We start from the raw sequence: 26,571 nt of genomic DNA, 5'->3' as shown, positions 1-26,571 counted from the left end.
AAGTGTTAATGAGCAGCGTCCCGGGCCGCCGCTCGCAGCCAGAGCGCCGAGTAATTAAATTATTTTTGGAAGCGGGGGTGGGGGGGCCGCGGCGGTGCGGGTGTCGGGGCAATCCCCGGATGCTCCGCCGCGGGGAGCATCCCGGCCGCTAATTAAAATCAGAAACGACTCTCCCTTCTCGCAGCCCTGGGGGTGGGGGTGGGGGTGGGGTGGGGTGGGGTGGGGTGGGGGGCCCGATCTTCCCACGGCCCGGACCGCACTCTGGGCGGCCGGGGCTGCGGCCCGCGCGAACGCTCCCCTCCATCCCCGGGGGCCCGGGGGGCCTGCGAGTCGTCGGCGGGTCGGGGAAAGGAGCCCCGGGATGGAGGGGTGCGCGGGCCGGGGAGGGAGGGGTGCCCCGGGCCGGGGATGTTGGGGTGCGCGGGGCCGGGGATGGAGGGGTGCGCGGGGCCGGGGATGGAGGGGTGCGCGGGGCCGGCGATGTTGGGGTGCGCGGGGCTGGGGATGGAGGGGTGCGCGGGGCCGGGGATGTTGGGGTGCGCGGGCCGGGGAGGGAGGGGTGCCCGGGGCCGGCGATGTTGGGGTGCCCGGGGCCGGGGGTGTTGGGGTGCGCGGGGCCGGCGATGTTGGGGTGCGCGGGGTCGAAGACGGAGGGGTGCGCGGGGCCGGGCCCTGGCCGGGGCCGGAGGGGTGCGCGGGGCCGGGGCCGGAGGGGCGCGCGGGGCGGCGGGCGGCCGGGGAGCGGCGGCTCCGGGAAGAGCCGGGCCGCAGACAATGGGCGCGGCGGCGGGAGGGGCGCGGCGGCGGGAACAGCCGGGAGGCGGCGCCCGGGAGCGCGCGCCCCCCGCCCCCGCCCCCGCGCCGCCCGCCCCCGCGCCCGCCCTCCCCGCCGGCCGCCGGCTCCGGTGCGCTCCCGGCCCCCGCGTCCGAGCTGCTGGGCCCGGCCATGGGAGCCTGAGCGCCGACCCCGGCCCCTGCCCCCGGGGCCCCGCGGGGACAGGCAGCGGCGTGGGACGCGGAGGGGGCGCCGGCCGGAGCCGCGAGCCGCGAGCCGCGAGCCGCGAGCCCGAGCCGCGAGCCCCGAGCCCCGAGCCCCCGCCCGCGCTGCCCGCCGCGCCCCGGGCGCTGCCCATACAAAGGCGCCGGCCGAGCCCCGCACTGGGCGGCCGCGGTGAGTGCGGGCCGCGGGGCGCCGGCAAAGTTTGCCGGAGAAAGAAAGGAGGACGGGAAACGGGAAAGGAGGGCGGCCGGGGGCGCGGGCGGGGCGCGGGCGGGGGCGCGGGCGGGCACCCCACCCCCTTCCGGCCGGCCGAGCCCCCCAGCTTCGCGGAGGGCCGGGGGCTCGAGGCGGGGGGCGGAGCCGGGGCCTGGAGAGCCGGGGACTTTCCTGGGCCCGGGGCCCCGGCGGGGGCCTGGTGATCCCGGGGGAGCGGGTGGAAGCCGGAGACCGGGAGTGCGGCGGAGGCGGGGGAGAGGCGGTGCGAGGACGGGAGGCTGCAGGTACTGGCCTGGGGGCCGGCGCGGACACACCTTCGGGGGTGTGGGGACGGGGCAGGTGAGCATCCCAGGTGCAGGGTGGCGCTGGGGACCGGCCCGGGGGTGTGTGTGCGGCCGGGCCGGGCAGGCGGGCAGGCGTGCAGGGTGCCTGGGCCCCGCGGACAGGCCCCGCACCCGCTCCCCACTCACGCTTGCCCATTGGGGGGGGGCTGGGGGGCTGCATTAGGGAGCTTTAAAGCATTGGTGGAGGATCAGTGTGCGTGATTCTTTTGTTTTTCTGTGTGTGTGTGTGTGTGTGCAGGCTCCGTGATGTGCTACGTGTTCCTGCAGGTGGGCCCCTGGCTTCGGAGGTGTAGGGGTTTTTCTGTGGCTGTGTGTGCACCCAGGGAGCTGGCCGTGTATCTCCCGTGTGTTTGGATGTGCATTTATGTGTGTACTCGGGGGAAGGGGTGTGTGCGTGTGTGTGTGAACTGCAGAAGGGCTTCTGGGAAAGAAGGGTTCTAGGTAGCAGGAAGGTGGGTGTATAGGGGCAGAACAGGGCATACCTGGATAGGTGTGTGTGCACCTGTGTGGAAAGGGGGAGAGCAAATCTGTTCTCTTATGTGTGATCTGCGTTGGTGACGAAGTACAGCGTGTGTACCTTCCTTTAGGTGGCGTGTTCATCTCCGCCTGTGTGCTGGGGGTGTTATCTCTTGCCTCTGCAGACAGATTTTCCTGGTAGAAAGCCCAAAGGGACAGCCGTCTGGGTGATTCCGAAGCTTCTTGGGTGGCTCCGTCTGGGCTCAAGGGTAGTGCTTTAGGTATCTGAGACCGACCAGGGGGAGGGAGTGAGTCATCTCAAGAGGTGCCTGTTTGGGTGCATGGGGTGGGTTTTTCTAGAAAAGGACGGGTGTTGTTGGGAACGGGGGTTCTGGCTGTAGTCCTAGAGGAATCAGGCCACTAGAAGAGTCAGGGAGAGAAAGGAGACGGTCCTCCCGCACCATCAGAGATTGGGTTCCAGTGCGTGGAGAGGCCGCATCCTAGGCTTGGCGGCCCAGGCCCAGGCCCCGGTTCTCTTGGAAAGCGCCTTGGAGTCTTGGACTTCGGAGCCCACTAACTGCCCTGCCTCCAGGTCTCTACAGTTCCTGATGTCAGGAGTTTGGGGACGGGGTGGAGGCAAGGGGAGGCAGCCGGCTGGGGGGATGAGACTGGGTGTGGAGGTGTGTCCAGGGGTTGAGAAGGAGGCGTGGGACGCCTAGGGAGGCGGGGGACCAGGAGCGTCTGCAGGTGTGTGTGTGCAACGTGCGGACCCCGTAGTTCCCCTTTTCCCTGGTGAACAGCGTGGCTGGGGTGGGGCTGCGGTCTGGGGCCAGGTCTGAGGGTGAGGCACAGGAGCTGAGCCAGTGAGGGGGCGAGTGAACGTCCGTGCGTTGGGGACAGGGTGGGCACCCCTCGCGGGCCATCCTCACCGTCCTGAGAGCTTGGAGGGAGGTGGATGTGTCCCTGGCCCCTTTGCCTCTCCTCTCTCTTGTCCTTTCTCTTTTGGGATGAAGGGAAGGGGCTGACCCTCTTGTTTAGGACGCACGCTTTGTTCTCCTGTCTCTCTCCCAGACACTTGGCTGTTGCTGCCAGGAGCGGGGGCGAGCCGCCTAGTTTTAGGGGCTGAGGTGGTGACCAGTTTGTCAGGGTCTCTGAGTACTTGGAATTGGAATGTCTGAGTCCCTAAAGGGCATGTGTAATTGGAAAGCTTCCTCTTTAGTCCCAAGGGCTCCCTCGCTTTCCTAAGACTCGGGGTGGGGGGGCTAAGGGTAGTGGGCGTTAGAACCTGTTGGGACCAGGGCCGGGGGCTGAGCAGGAAGAACCAGATGGAGGATCCCCCCCAAGCTGGACACCTGTCTGATGGGTAGGGCTCCTAGGGTGAGCGAGGCACCTGAGTGTAGGGTGGGGGGCTCTGGCTCCCAGGCACGCTGCTCTACTGCCTGGCGGGGCGTCATCCAAGGAGGAGCTGTCGTGGTTGGTCGGAGGTGGGAGGTGCTGTCTCTGGAAGGACTTCTGGTCTGGAGCCCGGGGCCACATCGGCCCCCACCCCCACCCCATTGTCTTGCTTCGGCCTGGTCATCCCTGTGATCCTCCCAAGGCAGGCCTCTCCGCTGTGCCCCTCTGCGCCTTCTGCTCCTTCCGAGTCTGACGAAGGGTCCCCTTTCCTGGCCCTAGAGCAGGATAGACTTTTATCTCTTCATCGGCTTTCCAAGAGGCGCTTCCGGTTCCAGGGGGGCGTGTACTTGGCTAACAGAAGCTTTGGGGGGGCCGAGGGCCGAGCTCGGGCCGCTCCTCGTCCCCTCTGAGTCTTAGGGACCCCAGGCTGCTCCTGACCGCACTGCTTGGAACTAGTGCTTCGTGGTGGCCGTGACCCGGGGCAGGTTCTTCCTCCCCAGGCTCTGGCCCGTCGGTGTCTGGAGGTCCTCCCGCCGCAGGTGGGGCGATCCTCGAGGAACCCCGGGCCCGAGGCCGCCTGCCCCCGTTTCGGCTCGCTCCTGCCTCTGCTCCTGCCTCTGCTCCTGCCTCTGCTCCTGCCTCTGCTCCTGCCTCTGCTCCTGCCTCTCGTTTCGCCACTTCCTGCTCCTGAGACCTGGGCCAGGAGAGGGGACTTTTTGAAGCCTGACCTGTGAACTGGAGCTAATAACGCGGCCCACGTCGCTGGTTTACGGGCTGAGTGGGGGCGTGGGGAGCTGGCGCCCTGGAGCCTGGGAGCCATGAGCCCCGGGGGGTGGGGGTGCTCCCTGGCTGGGAGGCCTTCCTGGGGCGGGGGGACGGCCGGGTGCTCTTGTGCTCCTCCGGGGGACCCTGCCTGGCGCGGGGGCGGGAGGGCCGGGCCCTCCCAGGGGTGACGTGCGCCAACACGCCCTTGGAGCCCGTGAGTGCCGTCCGGAGGTGTGTGCAGGAGGCCAGGACGGGGCGGACAGGCGAGGTGGGGGGCGGGGGGTGGGGGGCGGACGGTCCCTAGCCGGCTGTGTGTGCAAACGGAGGGACGTGAAAGTCTCAGAAGGTAGAAGGAACCACTGGAAAGTGAGTGTTGGCCGCTGCCGTGCTGTGCCGCCAGGGCCCGTCTGACGTCCCCCCCCACCCACCAGAGCAGAGCCCAGCCTACGAGCTCTTGTCCCCAAGCGCCCCATGCACCTGGCCGGCACCCGTCTTCATTCCGCCACCGTGGATTTACCTGTTGTGGACGTTTCACATAAACGGACTGATGATGTGTGGTCTTTGCCGTGTGTCCTGCCTTCACTGAGCAGGCGCCACCCCGGCAAGGCTCCCCCACGCGGGAGCTGGTGTCACAGCCTCCCTCGTTTTCCTGGCTGAATCGTATTCCATGTGTGCATGGCCCCTAGTGGGATCTGAAGGAGGAGCTAGGCAGACGGGGTGGGGGGGTGGGGTGCTGAGGAGGGCCCTACGGGTACAGGCTGAGAGCACCGGGAGCATCGGGGGTGTTGGCGGGCTGCACGCAGCGCGGTACTGTTGGGTCTTGCAGGATCGGCGCGTGGGGGGGGGGCATTTGGCCTCAGTTTCCCTATGTGTGAAAGGAAGTCCCATCGTGGGGTTGGTGGGGATGGAGGTAAAAGAGAAGGAGGGGCTGTGACACTATTGCCTCTTCTCGGGGTCTTGGGGGAGGATGGGGCCTTATTGGACTTGCTCCTTCCACGGCTTTCCTGGGTGGGGCCCTCCTGGCTGCATCTACCCTCTGGGTACCGGTCTTAGGGTTTTACAGGGCATCGGGTTCCCTCTTGTTGGAAATTTCTTCGCTCGCCCTCTGCGGGTGGGTAACCTTGTTCAGCAGAGGCGAGGGAAAAGCCTGGGCGCGAGGCCTCCTCCAGCCCTACCCCGGCAGCCTTCCCTGCTGTATCCTGCCTCCTGGTGATGGGACCGGGGCAGCCCTCCGGGGACCTGGGGGAAATGAGGTGGGTCAGCGAGGCTCTTCCGGTCCCTCCCTCCGCGCAGAGCAGGAGGCTGAGGCCTTGCCTGGTGGGGCCCTTCGGAAATGAGGTGTTGCCGTGCTTGTCTGATGCCCCTGGCGGGGCTGGTAATTACAGACATGACAGCTGAGAACGGGTTTGGGAGAGCAGCCTCGGAATCGGCCTGGTGATCGGGGTGGGGCAGTGAGGGGCGAGCGGGGGAGAGCTGGGGGCTGGGCTGGACGGCGCACTTGGGGTCCCCTCTCCCTGCCACTGCGCGCGCGGCTGGGTTTAGCACCTGCAGGAGAGCGGGGGGCCTGGAGCCCGGGCCCTGCCTCCTTCAGCGTGGAACGAGGGGGGATGGGATCTGGGGCCGGCCCCCGCCCCCAGCCCCCCAAGGAGGCAGAAGATGGGAAGGGGGTTCTGGGGGTGGAAGTCAGGGCGGGCTCGTCGTCTGGGGGCCTGCGGCCAGCGATCCCGTCCTAGTCTCGGTGCGTCTTACCTGAGGTGATGGGACGGAGGTGGGAGGCTCGGAGCGCGCCGTCCAAAGGACAGACGGGTGGGAACCAACGCTTTGTGGCGCGTCTGCGACGTGCCCGATTCCATGATGCTCTGTGTACGCTATTTTGCCGACAACGCCTGACCTCCTGGAGTCGGCACTGTCACCCCACTGTCCAGGCAGGGAAACTGAGGTCAGAGGCGGTAAGCAGCTCCCCTGCGATGGCGCGGCTCCCGGGAGGCTGTGCCGGGCCCCCCCGACAGCACCGCGCTTCCATCGTGATGCTCCTCCTTCCGCGGGATCTGACTGCTCGTTTTTTGCCTCCACTCTTGGACCTGAACCATTCGGCCTGTCTCCTGAAGGCGGGCCCGGGCTTCACGTCCGCCTGCGAGGGCGCGGCCGGGTGGGGGCTCCCAGAGGATGGGGTCCCCCGACAGGAGCCGATCTGGAGCCTGGGGCAGGAGCCTCTCCAGGGGCCCCTCCTGTCTGTGGGCCACTTCACACGGGGTGGGGGGGCTCTGGTCACTCCAGCCCATGGGGTCTTGTTTGCGATGCCGAGGGGCCTGGCCCTCATGGTCTGGACTGTTTCCCGGCAACCCCCAAAACATCCCTGGGACCCCCACTTTCACCAGAGAGCTCCCGCTCCCCTGACCCCGCCAGAGGAGAGAGTGGGTGTCTGTGTCTGAGTCTGGGGAGGGGCCCCTGGCTTTTTAGGGTACGTGGGGGTTGGACGGGAACAGGTGCTGAGTCCAAGGTGTGAACGCAGTAACTTAAAAAACAACCAAGTGTGAACAGAGACACTTGTTTTGTCACCAGCTTTACCGCGGGAGTGGGGGTGGCAGGTAGAAGGGCTGGGGGGCGTGGGGGATGCCTCGGGTGGGGACGCAGGACGCTGGAGGCCGATCGTACGTGGGCCTTTCAGGTGACCTCGTTTTCCTGTACCAGAGCGAGGTCACTTGCCTGACGGGGGGGCGGGGGCCTGGGCTGACGCGTGAGGGGGAGGTTTTCAGCGTGGGGAGACCCCGACCTGCCACCTGCACCCACGGTCACCGTGTCACACCCTGGGGCCCCCCACCCCGCACCTCCCGGCCACCTTTCCCCCAGGAGCCAGTCTTCCCAGCCAGCAGCCCACCCGCCCGCTCCCCCGACACGTGTGAGCCCAAGGTTGGCCGAGTCCCTTCCCTGCGTGGGTGCCCGGGGCTCCTGTGCCGAGGCCCAGGCCAGGTGAGCAGGCTGGGTGGGTCGCCTGGGGTCAGGGGCCCGACCGGGGACGGTGGGTGCACACGGAGAGGCGCTCGTGTTCCTCGAGGGTGGGAGCGTGGCGCGCAGGATTGACCTGGGGGCGGATGCAGCCTGCTCCCCTCCCGTTGTCCACCTTGTGTCCCTGAGGACAACTCCAGGGCCTGCTTTCCTCTTGGCTCCTCCACGGCTCACCTGGTGGGCAGGTAGGGGCCAGCCCTTCGCCCCAGCCTAAGGAGGAAGAAGTTCCCAGCCTGGTGGGTGGGACTGCGGGGCATCGAGGCCTCCATGTTACCTTCTTAGCGGCCTAGTCGGCCTAGTCAGGTCTCCCCTCGGGCCCCCACCTGGGACACATGCCAGAGAGATTACTCAGCCTCGCTGCTCTATCCCCTCCCCTGCCCAGTGCTCCCTTCTGGACTGGCTGCGACGGGTCTGGGGGAGGCAAGGGCACGAGGCCTGCGGTGTGGGCACCTGTGCGCGCTGCTGGGGGGGGTGTCGGGGGACGGAGACCTCCTGGGAGCTGGCGTGGGGGCGGGGGTGCCAGAGAGAAACAGAGCAGGTCTCCACAGAACCTGCCTGGCCGGGGCGGGTGGAGCTGGGTGGGGCAGGCGGGAGCCATTCCAGGTTTCAGAGGGGGTAGGAGTGTGGGTGTACGTGTGTCTGGGCATCGGGGGGCACCCACATCACCCCTGCTTTAGACGGACGAGAGGTGAGGAAGCAGAGGAGGAGGAGGGCTTGGCTCTGGCTCCCCCAGCCCCTCCCCAGGGCCAGCGTGAGCTCAGGTATCCTGGCCTGGCCGGGAGCCCGGAGTGCGGGCTCGCTCTCCCCACACCGCTCCTTGCACTGGGGTCTGGGAGGGAGCAGCTGCTCTGGAAGCGTGGTCCCCGGGGTGACCCAGCACAGCCGTCCCCTGCTTCCCGGCCCAGCGAGGATAAGGAACCTGCCCCTGCCCCGGGGCTCGAAGGATGGTGAGCTCATGTCTGGGCGGTCCTGGGAGAGTGCCTGGGCAGCGGGGTGGGGGCTCCTGGGCTCCCCGTCGGGCTCCCAGCAATGCAGCTGCTAGCTCTGGTCTCCCCCAGGGGCACTGGGACCTTGGGCAGGGGATGGGAATGAGGGTGGGGAGCCAGTGTCCGTGGCATCGTCGGTCTAGGGTGCGGCCTGCCCTGTGCCGTCCTCTTGTGATGAGGGAACCGTGGCTGGTCCATGGCCTGAGGCTGGGTGGGGCCACGGGGGGAGGGATGAGGGAGGGGTGAGGGAGCGCCGTGCTTAGGAGGAGTGGGGCTGAAACCCCCCTCGCCCCCCCGCTGCCGAGAAGAGGGGCTGGGGTCCCCGTGGCCTCCCCGACCCGGCCTTGACGTGTCCTCGAGGCACCCGATCTGGCTCTTGAGAGGGCACACCTCACGGCCGAAGCGTCAGCGAGTCTCGCAGTGGCGGCCTACGGGGGGCCTCACCTGGGGCTGCGCGTCCTCCGCTGGGCCGCGGTCCAGCTTTAGTGCTGGGACCTGCCGAGCACTGGGTGGGTGAGCGTGCTGTCTCCCTGGGGCGCCGGAGAGAAGGGGCAGCTCGGGGCACCCGTGGGCGCCGCCCCGTCCCCATGTCTGCCTCTGCTCCCACCCTGGGCACCCCTGGCCGCCACCCGAGGCTGTCGGGGCCTGAGCTGAGCACCCAGGTGGAGCCGGCAGGTGGGGGAGAACCGCCGGCCTGCAGGATGGTTGTGACTTGGCGTCTGCCCGACGTCTGCCCAGGCTCTGCCTTTCTGGAAAGATGGACTTGGGGTTCTTTGGATCTGGGCCGGGAGGTGGGAGTCGTGCACCCGCGAGGGTGCTGGGTGACCCTTGGGCACCGCGGGGCAGGGGGCGCTCGCCTGCCTGTGGGTGGAAGCGGGGAAGGGGAAAGCAGGCTCAGTCTGACCCAGGCCCTTGCGAAGGAACCACAGGCCTGTGGGGCCCGTGTCCCACGTCGTCTGCAGGAGGGGCCCAAAGAGGAGACCGTGCCCTTCCTGTGTCCGGGCAGGACCGGCCTTCCCCGTCCGCGGCCGAGAAGAGAAAGGGTCGATCGTTTAAGGAGTGGGCGGCTCGGGAGCCCTGGCAGGCCAGACGGCCCCCCGTCCCGTCCCAGCCTCTTCTCCCGTGTGGAGGATCCCGCCCCGGTGCCTTGGCCAGCGCGGGCATGACAGGTGCCCCTTCTAGGTGCATGTTTGTGCCCTGTGCCCTCCGCTCCTTTGCTTTCCTGGCTGAGGCCCTCAGCTCCTGGGGTGCCTCCCTGCAGCCCCGCCTCCGTTCCCCACTCAGGGCTCGGGCGCTGGGCCTGGGTGGCGGGTGGCCCCGGTCCAGGGAGCGGGGAAGGGGGTGGTGATCAGAGGCACCTGCCGCCTGGCCGCCGGTTCTCAGCACCTGCCTCTCGGGGTCCCCGCGTCCATCCCCCTGAGCTGCTCCTCCGGGTAGGGCGGAGGGGAAGGCCCGGCCTCAGCCGGCACTTTGGCCAACGCCAGCCTCCCCCTCTGTAACCCCCCACCCCCAAGGCCTTGTTCCCTCTGCCTGTTGCCAGGTTCTGAGTGTATTTTTTCCAGAGGCCTCCGATTGTTTCCTGAAGAAACCTGATCCCAGGGCTCAGACAAAAGCTGGGGCTGCCAGAGGAGAAACCCCATTCTCTCCCCCTCTGTCCCTAACCCCCCCACCTTCACAACCTCCCTCGCTTTGGATGCTGGGTATGGGTTCCAGGACCCGGCTGCCATCACCTAGGCAACAGGGGGCTTTGGTTGCCATGGCGATCAATGTGGGAGAAGCTGGGCAGCCGGGACAAAAGCCCCCACGTCCCCCCACCCCTCCCCCAGCCCCCTTGGGATGGTACTGAGACACATTCCATTAATTTTATTTCTGAAAGGCCTTTGGGGGGAGAAGGGTCTTGTTTTTGTGACAGGCTCTCTTGGCTCCGTCTCTCCTCTCTGGCCTCCTTTTAACCCCAGATAATCCATGGTTGGTTTGAGCAGGGCCCCGAGCGAGTGTGTCTGTGTGTCTTGGGGTTGGGGGCAAGGTGAACGCTGCGGGGCGTGGTCCCTTCCCCAGCCGCTCCCCGCCCCTGCCGTGGTCCACCCCGGGTCGTGCCTCCCTCGAGGTCCACCTTGGACCTCCGACATTTCCACTTGTTGGTCTCCTCTCCCCGCCCCCAGCCTCTTCCCTGGGAACCCGCCCACCGGGGAGACCCGGTGCCTCCAGACCCCTGATTGCCGAGCCCATGCATGGAACGAGGGGAATGAGGGGAGCTCCTGCCCCGTCCTCACTCACCCCTGCCCCCCTCCCCCGCCCCCGCCTCTCCAGACTCGGGTCAGTTCCCTGGGTGCTTGAGGGGACCGCGGGCAAGGGGCTCGGGAATTGCTTCATCTGGGCCCCTCTGGTCGGGGAAGGAGGCCCTGGTGCTTCTGGGCTCCCTGAGGCGGGTGGAGGGGTGGGCGAGGCAGGGGAGCAGGGTGGGTGCTGAGTCCTCGTACGCGGCCGGGAGGAAGGCAGGGGCTCCGGGCTGAGCAGCTCGGAACAAAGGGTTAGGAGGGCTGGCACCCGGGTCTGGTTTGACATTTATCCGTAGGGGAGACGCAGCGGCACCGGCTTCCCTCCTGGGCGCATCTGCAGTGGGTCTGGTCGGGCCGCGTGTGTGCGAGCACGTGGGTGCGCGTGTGACTTCTGTATTTAGTAGTACAAACAGCAGCATTTATTCACCCCACCTCTTTCCTAAGTCTCAGAGGAAGTGTCTGGGGATCGGAGTGTGGGCGACCCTGCAGCCAGAGCATATTAATTCCTTAACTGATTACTAGCTGAGCAGTTTATAAAAGTACTTCTTTCACCTCCAGGACCCCCACGTCACCCCCGTCAAGTGCGTGTCATTATTTTCCTGTTGTACCGACGAGCCTACCAGGCTACAAAGCACAGAGAAGTCAAGTAACTTGCCTGTGGTCACCTAGCTGGTTGGGGGAGAGTCAGGTCTCGAACGCAGGGCCTGGGCCCCTTGGGCTGTTGGCTCAGGGGGGCGGGAGTGGGAAGGGGTGAGGCTGAGGGGATGGGGAGCTGTCCAGACGCCGGCGAGGGCAGGTCCGTTCCCCTCTCCTCGCCCCTGCCTCTGTGAGAATAACCCACTTACTCTCTTGACCCTCCCAGTGGGATTCAGGTTTGGGGATGAGGATAGGCTGTGGCAAGGCCAGGCCGGTGCCCACGAGGTGGTGCCCATGAGGCGTGGGAACCGTACTGACGTCTAGGCCAGCGGGAAGGTTTCTCAGGAGCCAGGGCGGAGGAGCCCGCGTGTCTCTGTGGACGGGGTGCTGAGTAAGGCCCTGTGCGTGGCAACGGTTCTTAGGGTTGGGGTGGCTTGAGGTTTCAGGTGTGTGTCCATAAATGTGCGTGTGTCACACACGTACCTCGACGGGATGTGGGGCCGAGAGACCTGGCCCGGCCCCGTGGGGCGGGGGCCTCCGGGTGGCTGCTGCGGGCAAGAGGAGACGGATCTCGTCCCCCTGCAGTGGGGGCGGCTTCCCCGAGAGTCAGAGGGGCGAGTGCAGTCGCCAGGTCGCCAGTCGGTCGTGGGGTCCTCGCCCCCGGGAGGGCGGTGGGGACACAAACACCCTCACGCTTCCTGCCCTCCACTTGCTGAGGACTTGCTTTAGTTGGGGAACAGCTAACAACCACATGGAAGCAAACCCATTTCAGTTCTTAACCTGATTGACATTTTGGCAGCATGTGACCGGCCGGTTTTGTTCAGGCCTCAAACGCTCTTGTGTTCGAGTCGTGCTGTAGTGGGCTGCCGCCGCCGAGCCCCCCTCGGGGCCTTCCTCCTGGCCTGGTCTCACCCTGCCGGCCCTTTGCCTGCTCTGACAGGCCGGGATGCCCCAGAACCCCGTACCCGTCCCTCTTGCTGGGCGATCGCACCCCTTCCCGTGACCTGCTGCCAGCGCTTCCAGCTCCCACTGCTCCAAGTGTGGATCCCCTGAACCCCCGCAGCCTCCCCGACCGCCTGTCCATGGCCGTGGCCTTGGCCCGCTGGACACGGAGCCCACTGCCCTCCTCCCGCCTGTGCCCCCTCCCTGCTCCCCCTGCCCCGGTGGTGGCACTGCCACTACTCTCATGCTGGGACTGCCGCCCTCCCGTCAGCCCGGCCTTGGGGGCCCCGTCCATCCTAGTGCCGCATCCCACACTGGGCTGTTGGTCTGTCCGCCGGGCCGGCTCGCCCGCCCCCCCACGTCTGCCCCAGCCCCTGCCCCAGCCCCTGCCCACGCAGCTGGATCCCTCATGGCGCCCCATCCCGGCTCCCTCTCCCCGTCCTGCTCCTCTGCTCCAGCCCCACTGGTCCTTCCTGCCTCGTCCACGTCCACGGAGCCCTGCTGCCCTTGGGCTTCCTGGCCCCCCCACCCCCCCCAGCCTGCCTGGCTCCTTGCTGCTCCCTCTGGAGGTCCGGGCATCATTTCTTGGAGGGACTTTGCAGAACCCCCAGAGCCGCCTCTCCCGCCCCCGCCCTAGGCCTGCCACCCCCCCTGCCCTGAGTTATTCATACCCCGGTTTGGGTGGGGTACGCATCCACCCTACCAGCCTGGCGATGCAGGGCCGGGCTCCCCAGCAACCTCCCCTGACAGGGAGCTCACGGCCGGTGGGTGAGGCTGGGAAATGGGCATGTGCGTGGCCAAGGTGTGCAGGGCAAGGTGGGGCGAGGGGACGGTGCCGCGGCGGTAGGGGCTGGGGGGCTGGGGGCACCCAGGGGTGAGGGCCAGGCAGGCGGGTACCGCGGGCCCATTTGTATCTACAGAGGATAAAGACGCTGCCCCTGAGCACAGCTCTAGCCAAGAAGACTCCCGGCCTCGCCATTCCGGGGCTTCAGGCTTGGGGAGGGTGGCTTCTGCTGCCTTGTCCTTCTCACCACCCCCCCAGCCACCGCTTCCATCCCTCACCCTGTCCCCTCGTCTGCCTGTGCACACACACACGCACACATGCATGCATGCACACATGCACACGGATATGCACACGCATGCACACGCACCCCTCTGGGCCTCAAGGCGAGCAGCCCTCCTGCCCTGGCTTGTCGCTGTCGTAGGAGCCCGTGTCCAGTGGGCTTTTTCCGAGCTGGGAGCGCGGATGGGGTCCAGGGGAAGGAGAGGCGGCCCGGAGGCCACCATGCTCTGTCCCCCGGGGTCCCGGTAGCCCTGGCCCATCAGCCTGGCCGGAGCCCGCCATCTGAGCCACAGTCCCCCCGGCTGAGAATCAGGGAAGCAGCCAGGTTCTCCCCGCTAGGGGCCCAGGGCTGGGTCATCCCTCGTGGCCGTTGCCGGCCCGGCCGCCCTCCCCGCACCCCCTGGCCCAGCCCGGGCGGCCCTGGCCTCTGCCCTGACCCCGCAGGGGCGCCAGCCCCTCCTAACCAGCTGCGTCCTCTTCTCAGGAGTGCCGCTTGATTTTCTCTGAGACGAGCCCACCCGTCCAGCAAGATAGAGTCCCTCAGGGTGACGGTTGATTTCCTGAAGGTGCCCCTTGGCCTGAAGAAGCCGGTGGTGAAGGAGGTGGCTGTGGGGCCCCCCAGAAGGCCCCAGCCCGTGGCCCTGGAGCGCTACAAGGCGCGGCGTTCGGACGCCATGGACACCGAGTCCCAGTACTCGGGCTACTCCTACAAGTCGGGCCACTCCCGCAGCTCCCGCAAGCACAGGTGGGCAGGCGTGGGGCTGAGCTGGGTGCTGGAGGGGTGGGCATGCGCACGGGCTGCTGAGAAGACCCGGGTCCCCTCTGACCGTCCGTGCCATCGTCCCCTGGCCGCCTGCTGCAGGGACCGCCGTGACCGGCACCGCTCCAAGAGCCGAGACGGGAGCCGCGGCGACAAGTCGGTGACGATCCAGGCTCCAGGGGAGCCCCTGCTGGACAATGAGTCCACGCGGGGGGATGAGCGGGTGAGCATCAGGGGGATGGGATCTTGGCCAGGTGTTCTCGGGCTGCTCCGTGAGGCTGGATCCGGGCCCACCAGGTGGGGGAGGGCCTGGAACCCTGGTCTCCGGATAGAGGCCCTACCAGGGAGGGCATCCCATGTCACACTTCCTCCTGCGTGGTGTCCCGAGGTAGGACCTCTTTGGGTAGACTTCAGGGAGTTCGGGTAGAGATCTCTTTCTCAGAGAGGTAAGGTGACCTGGGCTGAGGCCAGCGGGTCGGGTGGGCTGGAACCAGGAGCAGGAGGGTGCATGGGGGGGGTCTGGGGGTGAGGGCAGCCCGGGGTTTCCCTTGAGCCCCAAACCCTGAGGCATGGGCGCTGCCGTGGCCTCTGGTGTCACATCGCCTGGGTCTGGAGGGAAGCTGGTGTGGGCGGAGTCAGTGGAGGAGGGGGAGGGGAGAGGCGCCCAAGCCGGCTGCCCAGGCCCTAACCCCTGTGGCCCACCGCTGTGGCCCCGGTGCTCAACTGAGAGGGAGGCCCGTAGGCCGAACACAGACTAGGGCAGAGGCAGGATTGGAGGTGACTCGGGCCTCTCCTTCCGGTCTTGGGAGCATCGTGGGCTGGAGACTCCCAGCTCCTCTTCCCTCCCAGGAAATCTGTCACTGACGCTGGGACTCCCTGGGTGTTGAGAGCAGACGGGTACCTCGGGGGTGTACTCCTCCCTCTCTCCCAGTCCTGAAACCGGGCCTCCTGGGTTCTTCAAGGGCTCCTGGGACCGGTCAGCTCCCCAGCTGTGGCAGAGGAGGCCACAAACCTTGATCCTTGGAGAGGGTGGGCAGCGTGTCTGGGGGTCAGCCCAGGGTGACAAGTGGACCCAGGTCCTGGACCCTCTTCCTATCAGACTCTGCGCACCCTGATAGCGCACCCTCTTCCTATCATCATATCAGACTCTTCTCCTGTCCTCGGGAAGGAGATTCCTCAGGGCCCTCATCACTGACCCTGCCGGCACTCCCCATTCTGGTCTTAGTCCGGTGGCTCTGTGTCGCCGGGCTGTCTGGGAGCGGAGGGCATGGACACTGATGGCCGCTGGTGGTCGTGGGCCTCCTCTGCGGGATGGCGTCTGGCTCCTGCAGAGATTGCTGGAGTGGAGCAGACGCAGGAGGACACCCGGGGACCTCAGCCTGTCTACACCCTCACTGCCAGGAACAGGCAGCCCCACAGAGCTGGCAGGGAGGCACCGAGACCCAGAGTGATGCTCAGTGTGTCCATCTCCCGGGCCCTATACTGACCGTTGCCTTCCCCCTCCTGGCTGGGGTTCTCTTCCCTCTGCCACGCTGCTTTTTGTCAGGTCACTCCCTTAATCAGACACCATGAGTGGCTCTGGACTTCTGGAGAGTAGGTGCTTCTGGCCTAGTCTGGTTTGCAGGTGGCCTGCCGGGACTGTGCCTGCCTGTGCCTGGCTCTGCCCCCGGTGCCTCCGCTCACGTGGCTGGCGTCTTCATGTCTGAGTGATGCGTGGGGGTCTTGGCAAAGTGCAGAATCTGGTTCAGTCCGCGTGGGGTGGGGTCTGAGACTCTGCGTTTCTAACGAGCTCCCAGGAGGTGTCCACACTGCTGGTCCGTGGATCCCATTGTGAATAAACAGGCCTTAGGGATTGTTAAGTGGGTTCAGTGATTCTCAATTTTGGATGAGCATTAAAATCTTCTGGTTTTTATTATTTATTTATTTTTAAAGATTCTGTTTGAGAGACAGAAAGAGAGCGAGCGCGCACTCATGAGCCAGGGGAGTGGCAGAGGGAGAGGGGGAAGGCGACTCTCCCTGAGCAGGGGGCCCTGTGCGATGCCAGGACCCTGGGATCATGACCTGAGCTGAAGTCAGAGGCTTAACTGACTGTGAGCCACTCAGACGCCCCCAAATCATGTTTTTTTTTTTTTTTTTAAAAAGGTTGTTGTCCTCTTGGGTGAGATCTGGGCATTGGTGCTCTTTCCTGAGCTTGCTCATGTGCGTGGTGAGGGTCTAGGTCTCAGGGGCTCCAGCCCTGCAGGGGCCAAGCCTGGGCACCCAGTGGAGCTCCGCAAATATTTTGGTGGTTGCATATTGGCTGATGATCCTCTCTCCTCTCTCCTGCTCTGCTGTCTGCCCCGCCCCCGTGGCCCCGCCCTCCCCGGCGCCACCTCCCGTGGCCCCGCCCCTGTGGCCCTGCCCTCGCCCCGGCCCCGCCCCTCCCCTCCACCATGCCCCGCCCCGTGCCCCGCCCTCCACGCCCCGCCCCCTCTCTCATGTCCCGCCCTGCCCCTCCCCTCTCCCCTGCCCCTCCCCCTCCTCTTCCCCTCCCCCTCCCTCTCCCCCCTCCTCCCTCCTCCCTCTCCTCCCCCTCCTCCCCCTTCCTCTCCCCCCTCCTCCCTCTCCTCCCCCTCCCTCTCCTCCCCCTCCTCCCTCCTCCCTCTCCTCCCCCCCTCCTCCCCCTCCTCCCCCTCTCTCTCCTCCCCCTCCCTCTCCCCCCTCCTCCCTCTCCTCCCCCTCCCTCTCCTCCCCCTCCTCCCTCCTCCCTCTCCTCCCCCCCTCCTCCCCCTCCTCGCTGCTTCGGCCCGCCCCGCCCCTGCTGTAGGATGACAACTGGGGGGAGACCACCACAGTCGTCACGGGCACCTCAGAGCACAGCATCTCCCACGATGACCTCACGCGCATCGCCAAGGACATGGAGGACAGCGTCCCCCTGGACTGCTCCCGGCACCTGGGGGTGGCGGCGGGGGCCACGCTGGCGCTGCTGTCGTTCCTGACGCCGCTGGCCTTCCTGCTGCTGCCCCCGCTGCTGTGGCGGGACGAGCTGGAGCCGTGCGGCACAGCCTGCGAGGGCCTCTTCATCTCCGTGGCCTTCAAGCTGCTCATCCTGCTGCTGGGCAGCTGGGCGCTGTTCTTCCGGCGGCCCAAGGCCTCGCTGCCCCGCGTGTTCGTGCTGCGCGCCCTGCTCATGGTGCTCGTCTTCCTGCTCGTCGTCTCCTACTGGCTCTTCTACGGGGTCCGCATCCTGGACGCCCGCGAGCGCAGCTACCAGGGCGTCGTGCAGTTCGCCGTGTCGCTGGTGGACGCGCTGCTCTTCGTGCACTACCTGGCGGTCGTGCTGCTGGAGCTGCGGCAGCTGCAGCCTCAGTTCACGCTCAAGGTGGTGCGCTCCACCGACGGCGCCAGCCGCTTCTACAACGTGGGCCATCTCAGGTGCGCGGGGCAGGGAGGCCGCCCGGGGCCTGGGGCGCGGGGGAGAGAGAGCTGGAGAGAGCGGGAGAGAGCGAGCGGCGCTGGAGGGGCTGGTGGGGAGGAGTCCGAGGCCGAGGGGCACGTCGCCGTCCTCTGCACACCCTAGGTGGTCCCCAGCAGTGCCGCGCCCTGGGGCAGGTTGGGCGGCAAACAGGGACCCGCTGGGGGCCTCAGAGAGGGCTGGCCCACAGAGGAGGACGGTGTGGGGTACGGATGGGGGTTTGGGGAACCCCTTTCCTAGCCTTCCTGGAGGCACAGCCTTTGGGAGCCCTCGAGTCAGGGTCACCGAGATGAGCTGGCCAGAGGAGGGACAAGATAAGGGGAGTCCCACTGCCCCCACCAGGCCACACGGTCTCGGGAGCACCTCCTGGTCCCCGTAGGGAATGCTGAGGGACTCTTGCAGGGGAGGAGGCGACCCTTTGTGGGGACCCAGGCCCAATGGCCTTTCTCCCCTGGGCTTCAGCACGGCAGGGAAGGACTAGCAGGCCCAGCCCTGGGGAAGGCTTGGGAGCCCGGTGAGTAGACCTCGGGCCCTGAGCCAGGCGTCTCGGGAGCGGCTTGTCCCCGTCCCCGTGTCCTTTCCTGCCCTGCCTACCTGTCCTGATGTCTCCCTCCCCCGGCCCCCCTTGTCTGTCCCCCACCCCCTGCCGTCTCCCCCACAGCATCCAGCGCGTGGCCGTGTGGATCCTGGAGAAGTATTACCATGACTTCCCTGTCTACAACCCCGCCCTCCTCAACCTGCCCAAGTCCGTACTGGCCAAGAAAGTGTCTGGCTTCAAGGTGTATTCCCTCGGAGAGGGTGAGCGGCCCGGCTCCCCTGCCCTGCCCGGCTCTCCGGCTTCCGGCTGTCCGTCCATCCCCGTGAGCTGGGCTCTGTCCCTGCTCCCTGTTCTCTCCACCTCCTCTGGCCTTCCCCCCCTCCTTTTGTTCTGTCCTTCCCCTTGACTCCAGGTGACTGAGGTCAGCTACTGGTTCTGCTCCCTGTCCCTTGATGCTGTGCCACCTGCCCCCTCCCCCAATCTGGCTTCTCTGCGTCCGCTCACCAGCCCCCATCCTAAGCCCTCAGCTCTCTGAGCTCCAGGGCCTCCTGCCCTCTCGCCTTCCCTGTTGCTGGCCTGTGGGCCTGTGCTGACCAGGAGGGCTGGGAATGGGACGTATGGCAGGAGGCGGGCACAGCGTCCTCTGGGTGTGTCAGTTTGCTGTCCCTGGACTCCCCGGGATGGGAAGTGAGCCTGCGGTGCAGTGACCCTGTCCGTGTCTCCTGCTCCCGCACAGAGAACAGCACCAACAACTCCACGGGCCAGTCCCGGGCCGTGATCGCGGCCGCGGCTCGGAGGCGGGACAACAGCCATAACGAGTACTACTACGAGGAGGCCGAGCACGAGCGGAGGGTGCGCAAGCGGAGGGCCAGGTGGGTCCCTGGGCCGGGCGGGGGCGGGGGCACTGCTGCGGGGCCCCGTGACTGCGGGGGGCAGGTGAGCAAGCATGATGGGGTGCGATGCGTGCATCCGCGTCCTGTGGCCGCCCTAAGTCCCAGGAGCTGGGCGCTCTTGCACAGCAGGCTCTTCAGCTCAGGTCCCACGGGGCAGGCCCGGCTCAGCTGGGCCCTCCGCTCAGCGTCGCAGGCCGAAATGCAGACGACTCTCGGAGCCGGTGCCCTCCCAAGCTCCCCGGCCGTTGGCGCTGTCATTCCGGGTCGCTGGCCCCATGGGCAGTTCGCTTTTCCCAGCCAGAGCAGGGCTGTCTGGCTTCGTAACACCTGGAGAAAACTGCGTTTCAAGGTCTCCTGTGAGAAGGCCACGCAGGCCACGGTCATCTCCCCGGCGACAAGTCCGAGTCCGCTGGTTGGGCGCTTGAGTTGTATCTGCAAAATGTACCGAGTTAGCGGAGTAGCCGGGCGCTGGGAATGTGCTGGCGGTGAATGAAGGGAACGTTCTAGAATTCTGGGTGCCGCCGGGAGCCGGTGAACTGCAGGAGCCTCTCCTGCAGCACAGGGGCTGCGGCCAGACCCCCCACCCCACGCGGGACGCTGCTCCCGGCCTGTGGAAAATGAGGGTGCGGCGCTCCGTCCCGGTGCCTCTTAAACACCGTCACGTTGCTTCCGTTCACGTTATCCTGCGCACGTCAGTCGCCTGAAGAGTCTCCTGGTGATGCTGCTGCCCGGTCCCTCGTGGCCTGTGGCGATTTCCACGGGCCTCGGCAGGAGAGGGCCCCAGGCCTTGACCGTCGCCGCTGCTGCCCCTCTGCCCACGCCTCCAGGCTGCAAGGGAGGACGGTATCCCGTCCCTGTCCCCCCGTGAGGAGCTGTCACTTCTCTGCCTCCGGTTGCCTCAGAAGGGGGCCTGGTGGGAAGGAGCCCAGAGACGCGCACGCCCCCCTCACCCTGACCCCAGGCAGGGGTTTTGGGTCCCCTGCGTTGCCAGTGCTCTCTGGGGTCTGCTTCCTTCCCCTCTTACCCGGGTTGTAACCCGGAGAGAGCTTGTCCCGTGTGTCACCTGAGATGAAAGGGTTTTTTCCAAAGGACGTTGACTGAGACGCTCAGGGGAAGCTCAAGAATAACAGAGACACTGGCCGCACCCCGGCCCCCTTGCCCTGCGCCCAGAACCCTGCCCTCAGCTGCCCGAAGTCCCCCGGTTCCTGGGGTTCCCGACGCGGCCGTGTCCCCGTCTACTTTCTACGTGAACTGGCTACTTTTCCCTGCTCCCTGAACGCCGTTGGTGAGCTTGCCCCGTTGCCTGGGATGCGGCCGGTGGTGTCTTGTCGCCGCCTGGTGTTCCCGATGACCACTCGGCGCCCCCCGCGGGGCTTGGATTCCAGGGCCGCTCCCCGCCCTCGTGTCTCGGTGGCCACGGGACACTTGTCTTCTCCGGCTGCTGACCGGCCACCGCGCCGGCCTCGTGCGCCGCAGCGTCCCTCCCAGGCCTCGACGACCGGTGGCCCGGCCTGGCCGCCTGCTGCAGCGTTCTCGCCTTCTGCTTCCCAGTGTGTCGTCAGTTAGTAGCATAACCACCTCCCCCCGCCGGATGTTAACGTTGCCTCCGCTGCCGGGGTGTGCGCGGTTTGGGGTCTCCTGTGGGAAGGGGTCTGCAGGTGAGGCTGTGCTGCTCTGTCGCAGAGCATGGTCCCTGCCGCCTCGGTGTGACGCTGGGCCCCTGTACCCGGGCTCCCCGAGTCTACAGCTGTTTACTGCCCCTCCCCCATGCACATGCACCTGCGTCCCCGCACCAGCCCCCATAGCCCAGCCCTTGGCTCCAGGTGGGTTTGTGTTATTTCGGGAGTAGGGGGGCTGCTGGGGGGTGGGAGCCGAGGGAACGATGGGGGTGGGCGTCTGGTCCAGGCCCCTCCTGTCCCCCAGGCTTGTGGTGGCAGTGGAGGAGGCCTTCACTCACATCAAGCGGCTGCAGGAAGAGGAGCAGAAGAACCCCAGGGAGGTGATGGATCCCCGGGAGGCAGCCCAGGCCATCTTTGCCTCCATGGCCCGCGCCATGCAGAAGTACCTTCGCACCACCAAGCAGCAGCCTTACCACACCATGGAGAGCATCCTGCAGCATCTCGAGTTCTGCATCACTCACGACATGACGCCCAAGGTAGGCCTGCTGTGCTGCCAGCATCCCGCCTCGCCCCCGGTCCGCCGTGGTCTCACTGCCCCCGCCCTGCAGCCCTGCCTTCTCCCCCCCCCCACCCCTCTCTCTCCCTTCCCCCTGTGGTCTCTTCCTCATCCCTGCCCCCCTGATCTCTGCTCTGAGTCAGGTTCCTGGGTGATGAGCAGGGGCAGCTTCCAGGTTCTCCTGGGAATGGCTGAGACGTGGTCCCCATCTCTGCAAGGGTCTGCGGTTGCCGCCCCCAAAATTCCCCCTCTGCCCCTTCACCTGCTCTTGATTGTCAGCCTCCCAGAACTGCATCCCCAACCGCTTGGTGAGCAGGGTGACGGCCTCCATGAGAGCAGAATGGAATCGGGGGGCCTGGGGTCCTGGCCTGGTGCGGGGCACGTGCCGGCACGCATGTCCTGACCCCGTGGCACCCCCATTCTCCATGGGCTCTGTTTCCCCACGTTCAAAACAAGGGTCTGAAGCAGATGAGCTCAGCCCCTTCCTGCTCTGATGTTCTAGATGGTGTGGAAGCTGTGCCTCCGGGGGGCGGAGGGTGGCGGGTGGCCGGGAGAGATGCCCACGCAGTCCCTGACCTGTCCTCAGGCCTTCCTGGAGCGGTACCTGGCGGCCGGACCCACCATCCAGTACCACAAGGAACGCTGGCTGGCCAAGCAGTGGACACTGGTGAGCGAGGAGCCCGTGACCAACGGGCTCAAGGACGGCATCGTCTTCCTCTTAAAACGCCAGGACTTCAGCCTGGTGGTGAGCACCAAGAAGGTCCCGTTCTTCAAACTCTCGGAGGAGTTTGTGGATCCCAAGTCACACAAGTTTGTCATGAGGCTGCAGTCTGAGACCTCGGTGTGACTGAGCAGCAGCGGCGGGGGACGCGGGGTCCTGCGGGTGGGGGAGGGCTTGGCTCTCGCCTCCTGCCGCCTCTGTCCTCCTGCCCCCGTTTACTTTTACTTGAATTGACTCCCCCACCCATGTGCTCCCCTCCTCGTAACTGCCCCGCGTGAGCCTGAACAGGCCACTGCGCCAGCAGAGCCTGGGAAGCACCCCCCCGCCCAAGCCCTCACTTGGTGACATCATGCAGGAAGCCTGTGCCTCTCCCCCTCCCTCCGGGATGGCAGTCCTTTCCGAGCCCCCACTTCCTAACAAGGCAGGTTCTTGTCGCAGCTTCCTTCTGTGGCCCCGACAGAGCGTCTTTGGGGCACAGATGGGACCGCAGAGAGCCTTGGTGCCAGACTCCTCCAGATGGTGGGTCCCAGCCCCTCCTGCCTGCTCACCTGCAGGGTGCCCCGCGTCCCCCACTGCAGGGTCCGTGTCAGGGGTGCCCTGCCAGGTGGTCCCTGTGGCTGTCAGAGCCTGCCCCGCGCATCCACACTGCAGAGTGAGGGGAGATCCGACCCGTGTCCCTGAGCCTCCAGCTTGTTTCTGAGTCGTGGGGTCTCTGGTGACCAGAGACCCTCTGAGCGCCCCTCCTGGGCTGTGGGGGGTTCCTTCCTTCCCTGGGTCCCACCTAGGCGGCCTGGGAGGCCTGGGGGAGCAGCGCCGACCCCTGCCCGACCCTGCCCATGACCTTCCCGAACCTTCGTGCCCTCCCTGGGGCAGCTTGCCCTCGGGGAAGGATGGACGGCAGGGCGACTCCCGCAGATCGAGCGGCTTGGGACCACACCGACCAACTTCTTTCCTCCTCTCTGTCCCTCGACACCCCCCCCCCCACGCGCCCCGACCCCCGTGTGTCTTTTCTCAGCGCCAGGGCCCTGTTGCCTCATCTCGTTTGTGGAGGAAGCCACCCGCTCCTCCTCACCCCTGCCTTAAGCCCACTTTGCCTCAGGGGTCTCCTCTCCTTGGCTGGCCAGGGTCCCCTCCTTTCTCCCCGCCTGGTCCCCTGGGCGCTCGTGTCCTTCGGTGTCGGGGTGAGGGGCCCCCGGGCTCTCTGTCCATCCCGTGGAGCTCCTGTCGTCTACACCCAATCCTGGTTCCCGAGAGTTTGGGTCTCGCTCTGAGCACACTTCCCCCGCCTTCTTGGAATCTGAGCCTCTCCTTCGGACGCCCGTGGGTCCGGGTTTTAGCCGAGGGTGCGGGACCCCCCGGGCTGCAGGGTGGCGGCCAGACCCCTCCTCGGGCGCTCAGTGCTGCTTGGCCCCTGGGATAAGGTCCCCCCCCACCGCCCCTACCCGCGTGGAGGGTCCCCGTCCCCAAGCCGCCTCCGATGCCTCCGATGCCCCCGCCGTCCTGCGCTCCCTGCACTTGGCTGGAGAAGGGCTGGGGGTGTGGGGCTCGTCCCGGCTGGGGGGTGGGAGGTATCCCTCTGCCCTTCGAGGGCCTGGCTTCAGAGGAGTCCCTCCTGGGGCACGTTCCTAAATACCTCACTGTCCTGCAAAAGGCCCGGATGGGGGGCAGCAGCTGGGGGGCAGCAGCGGGGTGCGGTGCGCAAGGGAGGGGTGGGGGGGCAGGGGCGAGCATTGGGGAGCTTCCGAGCTGCCCTCGTTGGGGGCGGGGGAGTGTTTATTTTCAGCACCTGCCATGTTTTTAATCACTGTGATTTTTTCATTCCTTTTTTCCTAAAACAACAACAACAACAAAAACCTTTCCCCGCGACTCTAAGCACTAAGGGCTGTGACTGAGAACGGTAGTGTTTGGGTCCTTTGCGTCAGAACTGTGGTATCTTTGTCTTCTTTGACGATTATTATAATTATTTGTGTTTTTTAAGACGTCAGGATGAGTTGTCACGTGTTGGGCTGCGTGCGTCTTTTGCTTCTCCTGCTCGGGGAGTCGCCTTGGTGCTGTGAGCTGCTGGGGGCGTGGCGGGGACCCATCCCTGCGGGCGCTGGCCCCCCACTTGGTGGGTCCCACCACCTGCTGGGTTTGTTACTGCTCTCCTGGGCGGGGCGCCTGCCTGTGCTCCCCCCCCCCCACCCCGGATCTGTGGCCGGGTCTCCCCTACACCCCGGCACCCCAGCGCCGCCGCTCCGTCCCCACCGGGCCTGCCTTGTCATCACCTTGGGGCGCCGCAGGCCTCAGGCCTCACCTACCTCGCCACACTGCCGCGTCCCTTTTCTCTTAAAGGACCCCGACCCCCCCCTTCGTGCTCGGTTTCTTTGATCCTTCGTTGTTCCTTCCCATCCTGTCCCACCTGAGCCTTTTCAGTTCTCGGCCCACATCCCTGTTGCAAGCCCCCCACCTGCGGTACCTGTGAAGAGGCATTGGGACCCCCGGAACCTTCTCATCAGCAGCACCCCTTCCCAGAGTCCGTGCTTCTCTCCTCCACGGGGCCCGAGGAGCGCCCTCGCCCCTCCGTGCTGTCTGTCCGCTGTCCGTCCTCTGTCTGTCCTTCCCCTGTCCTTCCCCTGCCCTTCCCCCAGGGCAGCATCTGCTGATGGATTCGGTCCTGGTGTGTGATTGTTGTGATTTGTTCTCCTGTGCGCGAAAGGAAGGCGGCTAGTTTTGGGTCCCTTCCAAGTGAGATTGTAAATGTAGAATTTGCCACTGTTGAATCTAGATTTCTTTTTCCCCTTTTCTTTTCTTTCCTTTTTCATTTGTTTTTTTCTTTTCTCTCTTTTCTTTTTCTTTTTTCTGTTTTTTTTTTGGGGTTCAGAGACCTTGTGCATGCATGTAGAAAATTGTAAAATGTAAATTTTTTTTTAATATATAAAAAGCTTGTTTTTACAGTTTGCAGTGGATCTAAACATTATGGCAATTTTAGGGATTTTTTTTCTTAAACATAGGAACTAAAACTGTACAAATTTTTTTTATATAAAATAAAGACATTTGACTTTTGTGGGGGCATTCTGTGTTTTTCTTTTTTTTTTTTTTTTCTGGAGTGGGAGCAAAAGAAGGGGGAAGTATTTGCTCCTTGTTTGGGGGAGAGCGGCCAGCAGGGGGCAATGTGAGCCCGTCAGGCTCGAACCACCGCTGCTGAGCCCAGATTCCAAGATGCTGAACCCAGAATCCAAGAAGGGAAGACCTGGCTCTTCCCTGGGGTGGTTGTCAGGGTAAGGAGGGAGGAAAAATTGCTTTCCGGGTGGGCCCGTAGGATTTTCAGGTTGATCGCTCATCATATCTCATTGAAAAAAATTCCTGAAGTGTCTCTAAGTATCTTCTTACTCCTGCCATTAGCCAGTCTTTCAGACGCGGCACAGAAAGAATTTGGCAACAGTCCTTTGTTTAAAATGAAGACGTTGAGGGCAGCCTGGGGGGGGGGTTCAGTGGTTTAGCACCGCCTTCGGCCCAGGGCTTGATCCTGGGGACCGGGATCGAGTCCCAGGTCGGGCCCCCATTCTCCCTCTGCCTGTCTCTCTGCCTCCCTCTCTGTGTCTCTCATGACTAAATAAATAACATCTTAAAAAAAAAAATCGAGCAGGTAGTGCAGTCCCCTTGAGGGGAAAGGCTTCATCAGTTTTGTTCACCAAGTATTCTTGGCATCTGTACCGTTCCTCACGTACAGTTGATGCTCGGTAAAAGAATGATTGAATGAGTAAGGAATCGACCAAGCTAGCCATCCGATGAAGACGCGTACAAGGGGTCATATCCTCCTCCCTTCAATATTGCGTTCTAGTGTTTCTTGTGAAAATGAATAAACACACATGCCTTGAAGTGTCATTCCCCGTCCTCGTAACTGTCCTTCTGGTAACTAGACTTACAGTTTCACTTACTCTTTCCAGTTCACCTCGAAGACAACTTTTAACTTACGGTGACCAAATTTCTACCCTAGCAGGCTTCTAAGATTATTCTTGCTCTCAGCGGTCAAACCTAACAAATACCTCTTGGTCTAGTGAGTCTTTATTCAGGGCCTGCGAGGCCCCCAGCCTGGGGCTAAAGCGCGTTGGTTGGTAAAGTTCGTGGAGGTGTTCCTGCCTCCACTGACCCAAGCTCTGTGGGCCTTTGAGGACCCGGTCTTTAACCTCCTAGATCTCCTCCTCTACTAACTCCGGCCCCAGGAATTCAAAGATTTAAGGTCAGGTCTCCATAACTTGATCTGTGGGATCATATTTTCTCTTGGGGTTTGCTGAAAGCAGAAGTGATAGCCTGACCATTTCTCATGGCACGAAGGGCGTTTGTAACTGGAGGACGCACTTTTTCCGTGGAAGTCCTGCCCGAATTACGGAAGACAGGGACTCAGCTCCTGCGCTGTCAGGATAATGCCGGACTTCTCCTAAACATTCCTGCCCACGTGTGATTTTCCAGCCTTTGCCTCTGAAATGAGGCCAAAGGGAAAACCCAGGGCCGGGGCTCTGGGAAGGGAGACATAAACTCAGTTGTTAGCAAATCCTTATACATTTTTTGTTTGTTTGTTTGGGTCAGTTTATTTTTTTATTTAAAAAATTTTTTCTCTCTCTCTATGTCTATCATAAATAAATAAATCTTTAAAAAATTTTTTTAAAGATTTTATTTATTTATTTGAGGGAGAAATAGCAAAAGAGCATGAGCAGGTGCAGGGAGAGAGAAGGAGGCTCCCCTACTGAGCAGGGAGTCCATCACCAGGACCCTGAAATCACGACCCGAGGAAGGCAGATGCTTAACCAACTAAGCCATTCAGGTGCCCCTGTTTGGATCAGTTTATTTATATTTTTAATTAAAAAAAAAGATTTTATTTATTCATGAGAGACACAGAGAGAGGCAGAGACACAGGCAGAGGGAGAAGCAGGCTCTTTGCAGGGGGCCCGATGTGGGACTT

The 26,571-nt window shown here is 64.6% G+C and overlaps 2 protein-coding genes across 4 annotated transcripts; one reads left to right on the top strand and one right to left on the bottom strand.

Moving 5' to 3' along the window:
* Nucleotides 1-1,099: 1,099 nt before the first annotated feature.
* Nucleotides 1,100-24,683, top strand: VANGL2 (VANGL planar cell polarity protein 2). Of its 3 annotated transcripts, none has more exons than XM_038586344.1 (8): nt 1,100-1,171; nt 13,573-13,833; nt 13,951-14,071; nt 16,655-17,262; nt 17,964-18,100; nt 18,577-18,712; nt 20,657-20,888; nt 21,495-24,683. In XM_038586344.1, the coding sequence occupies exons 2-8, from the start codon at nt 13,763-13,765 to the stop codon at nt 21,753-21,755; spliced, it is 1,566 nt and encodes a 521-aa protein (XP_038442272.1). In that variant the 5' UTR covers nt 1,100-1,171; nt 13,573-13,762; the 3' UTR covers nt 21,756-24,683. The 3 variants fall into 3 exon arrangements, with proteins under 3 accessions (XP_038442272.1, XP_038442274.1, XP_038442273.1); XM_038586346.1 differs by lacking the exon at nt 1,100-1,171 and adding an exon at nt 1,383-1,500; XM_038586345.1 differs by lacking the exon at nt 1,100-1,171 and adding an exon at nt 7,794-8,129.
* Nucleotides 6,264-12,320, bottom strand: LOC119868092 (collagen alpha-1(I) chain-like). The gene is made up of 5 exons (XM_038586460.1): nt 11,996-12,320; nt 11,567-11,631; nt 9,839-9,898; nt 8,613-9,029; nt 6,264-7,392 (listed from the first exon to the last, which is right to left on the bottom strand). Exons 1-5 carry the CDS (start codon nt 12,318-12,320, stop codon nt 6,841-6,843), a joined length of 1,419 nt encoding a protein of 472 aa, XP_038442388.1. The 3' UTR covers nt 6,264-6,840.
* Nucleotides 24,684-26,571: the final 1,888 nt, after the last annotated feature.

This window comes from Canis lupus, chromosome 38, assembly GCF_011100685.1.
Source record: "Canis lupus familiaris isolate Mischka breed German Shepherd chromosome 38, alternate assembly UU_Cfam_GSD_1.0, whole genome shotgun sequence".
NCBI classification, from domain to species: domain Eukaryota; kingdom Metazoa; phylum Chordata; class Mammalia; order Carnivora; family Canidae; genus Canis; species Canis lupus.
The sequence above is the reverse complement of the archived record's forward strand: the minus strand, read 5'-3'. Positions and strand labels throughout refer to the sequence as shown.

Bases quoted from the DNA above. Each gene is read 5' to 3' on its own strand.
- LOC119868092 (XM_038586460.1), bottom strand. From the start codon at position 12,320: ATGGACGGGGCCCCCAAGGCCGGGCTGACGGGAGGGCGGCAGTCCCAG. The intron at 11,632-11,995 runs GTGAGACCAGGC...TCTTGCCCGCAG, and splicing joins GCAGGCAAAGGGCCGGCAGG to CAGCCACCCGGAGGCCCCCG. The intron at 9,899-11,566 runs GTACGTGTGTGA...CCTGTTGCCTAG, and splicing joins CGGCCCCACATCCCGTCGAG to GTGATGGCAGCCGGGTCCTG.
- VANGL2 (XM_038586344.1), top strand. From the start codon at position 13,763: ATGGACACCGAGTCCCAGTACTCGGGCTACTCCTACAAGTCGGGCCAC. The intron at 18,101-18,576 runs GTGAGCGGCCCG...GCTCCCGCACAG, and splicing joins GGTGTATTCCCTCGGAGAGG to AGAACAGCACCAACAACTCC. The intron at 18,713-20,656 runs GTGGGTCCCTGG...CCTGTCCCCCAG, and splicing joins GTGCGCAAGCGGAGGGCCAG to GCTTGTGGTGGCAGTGGAGG.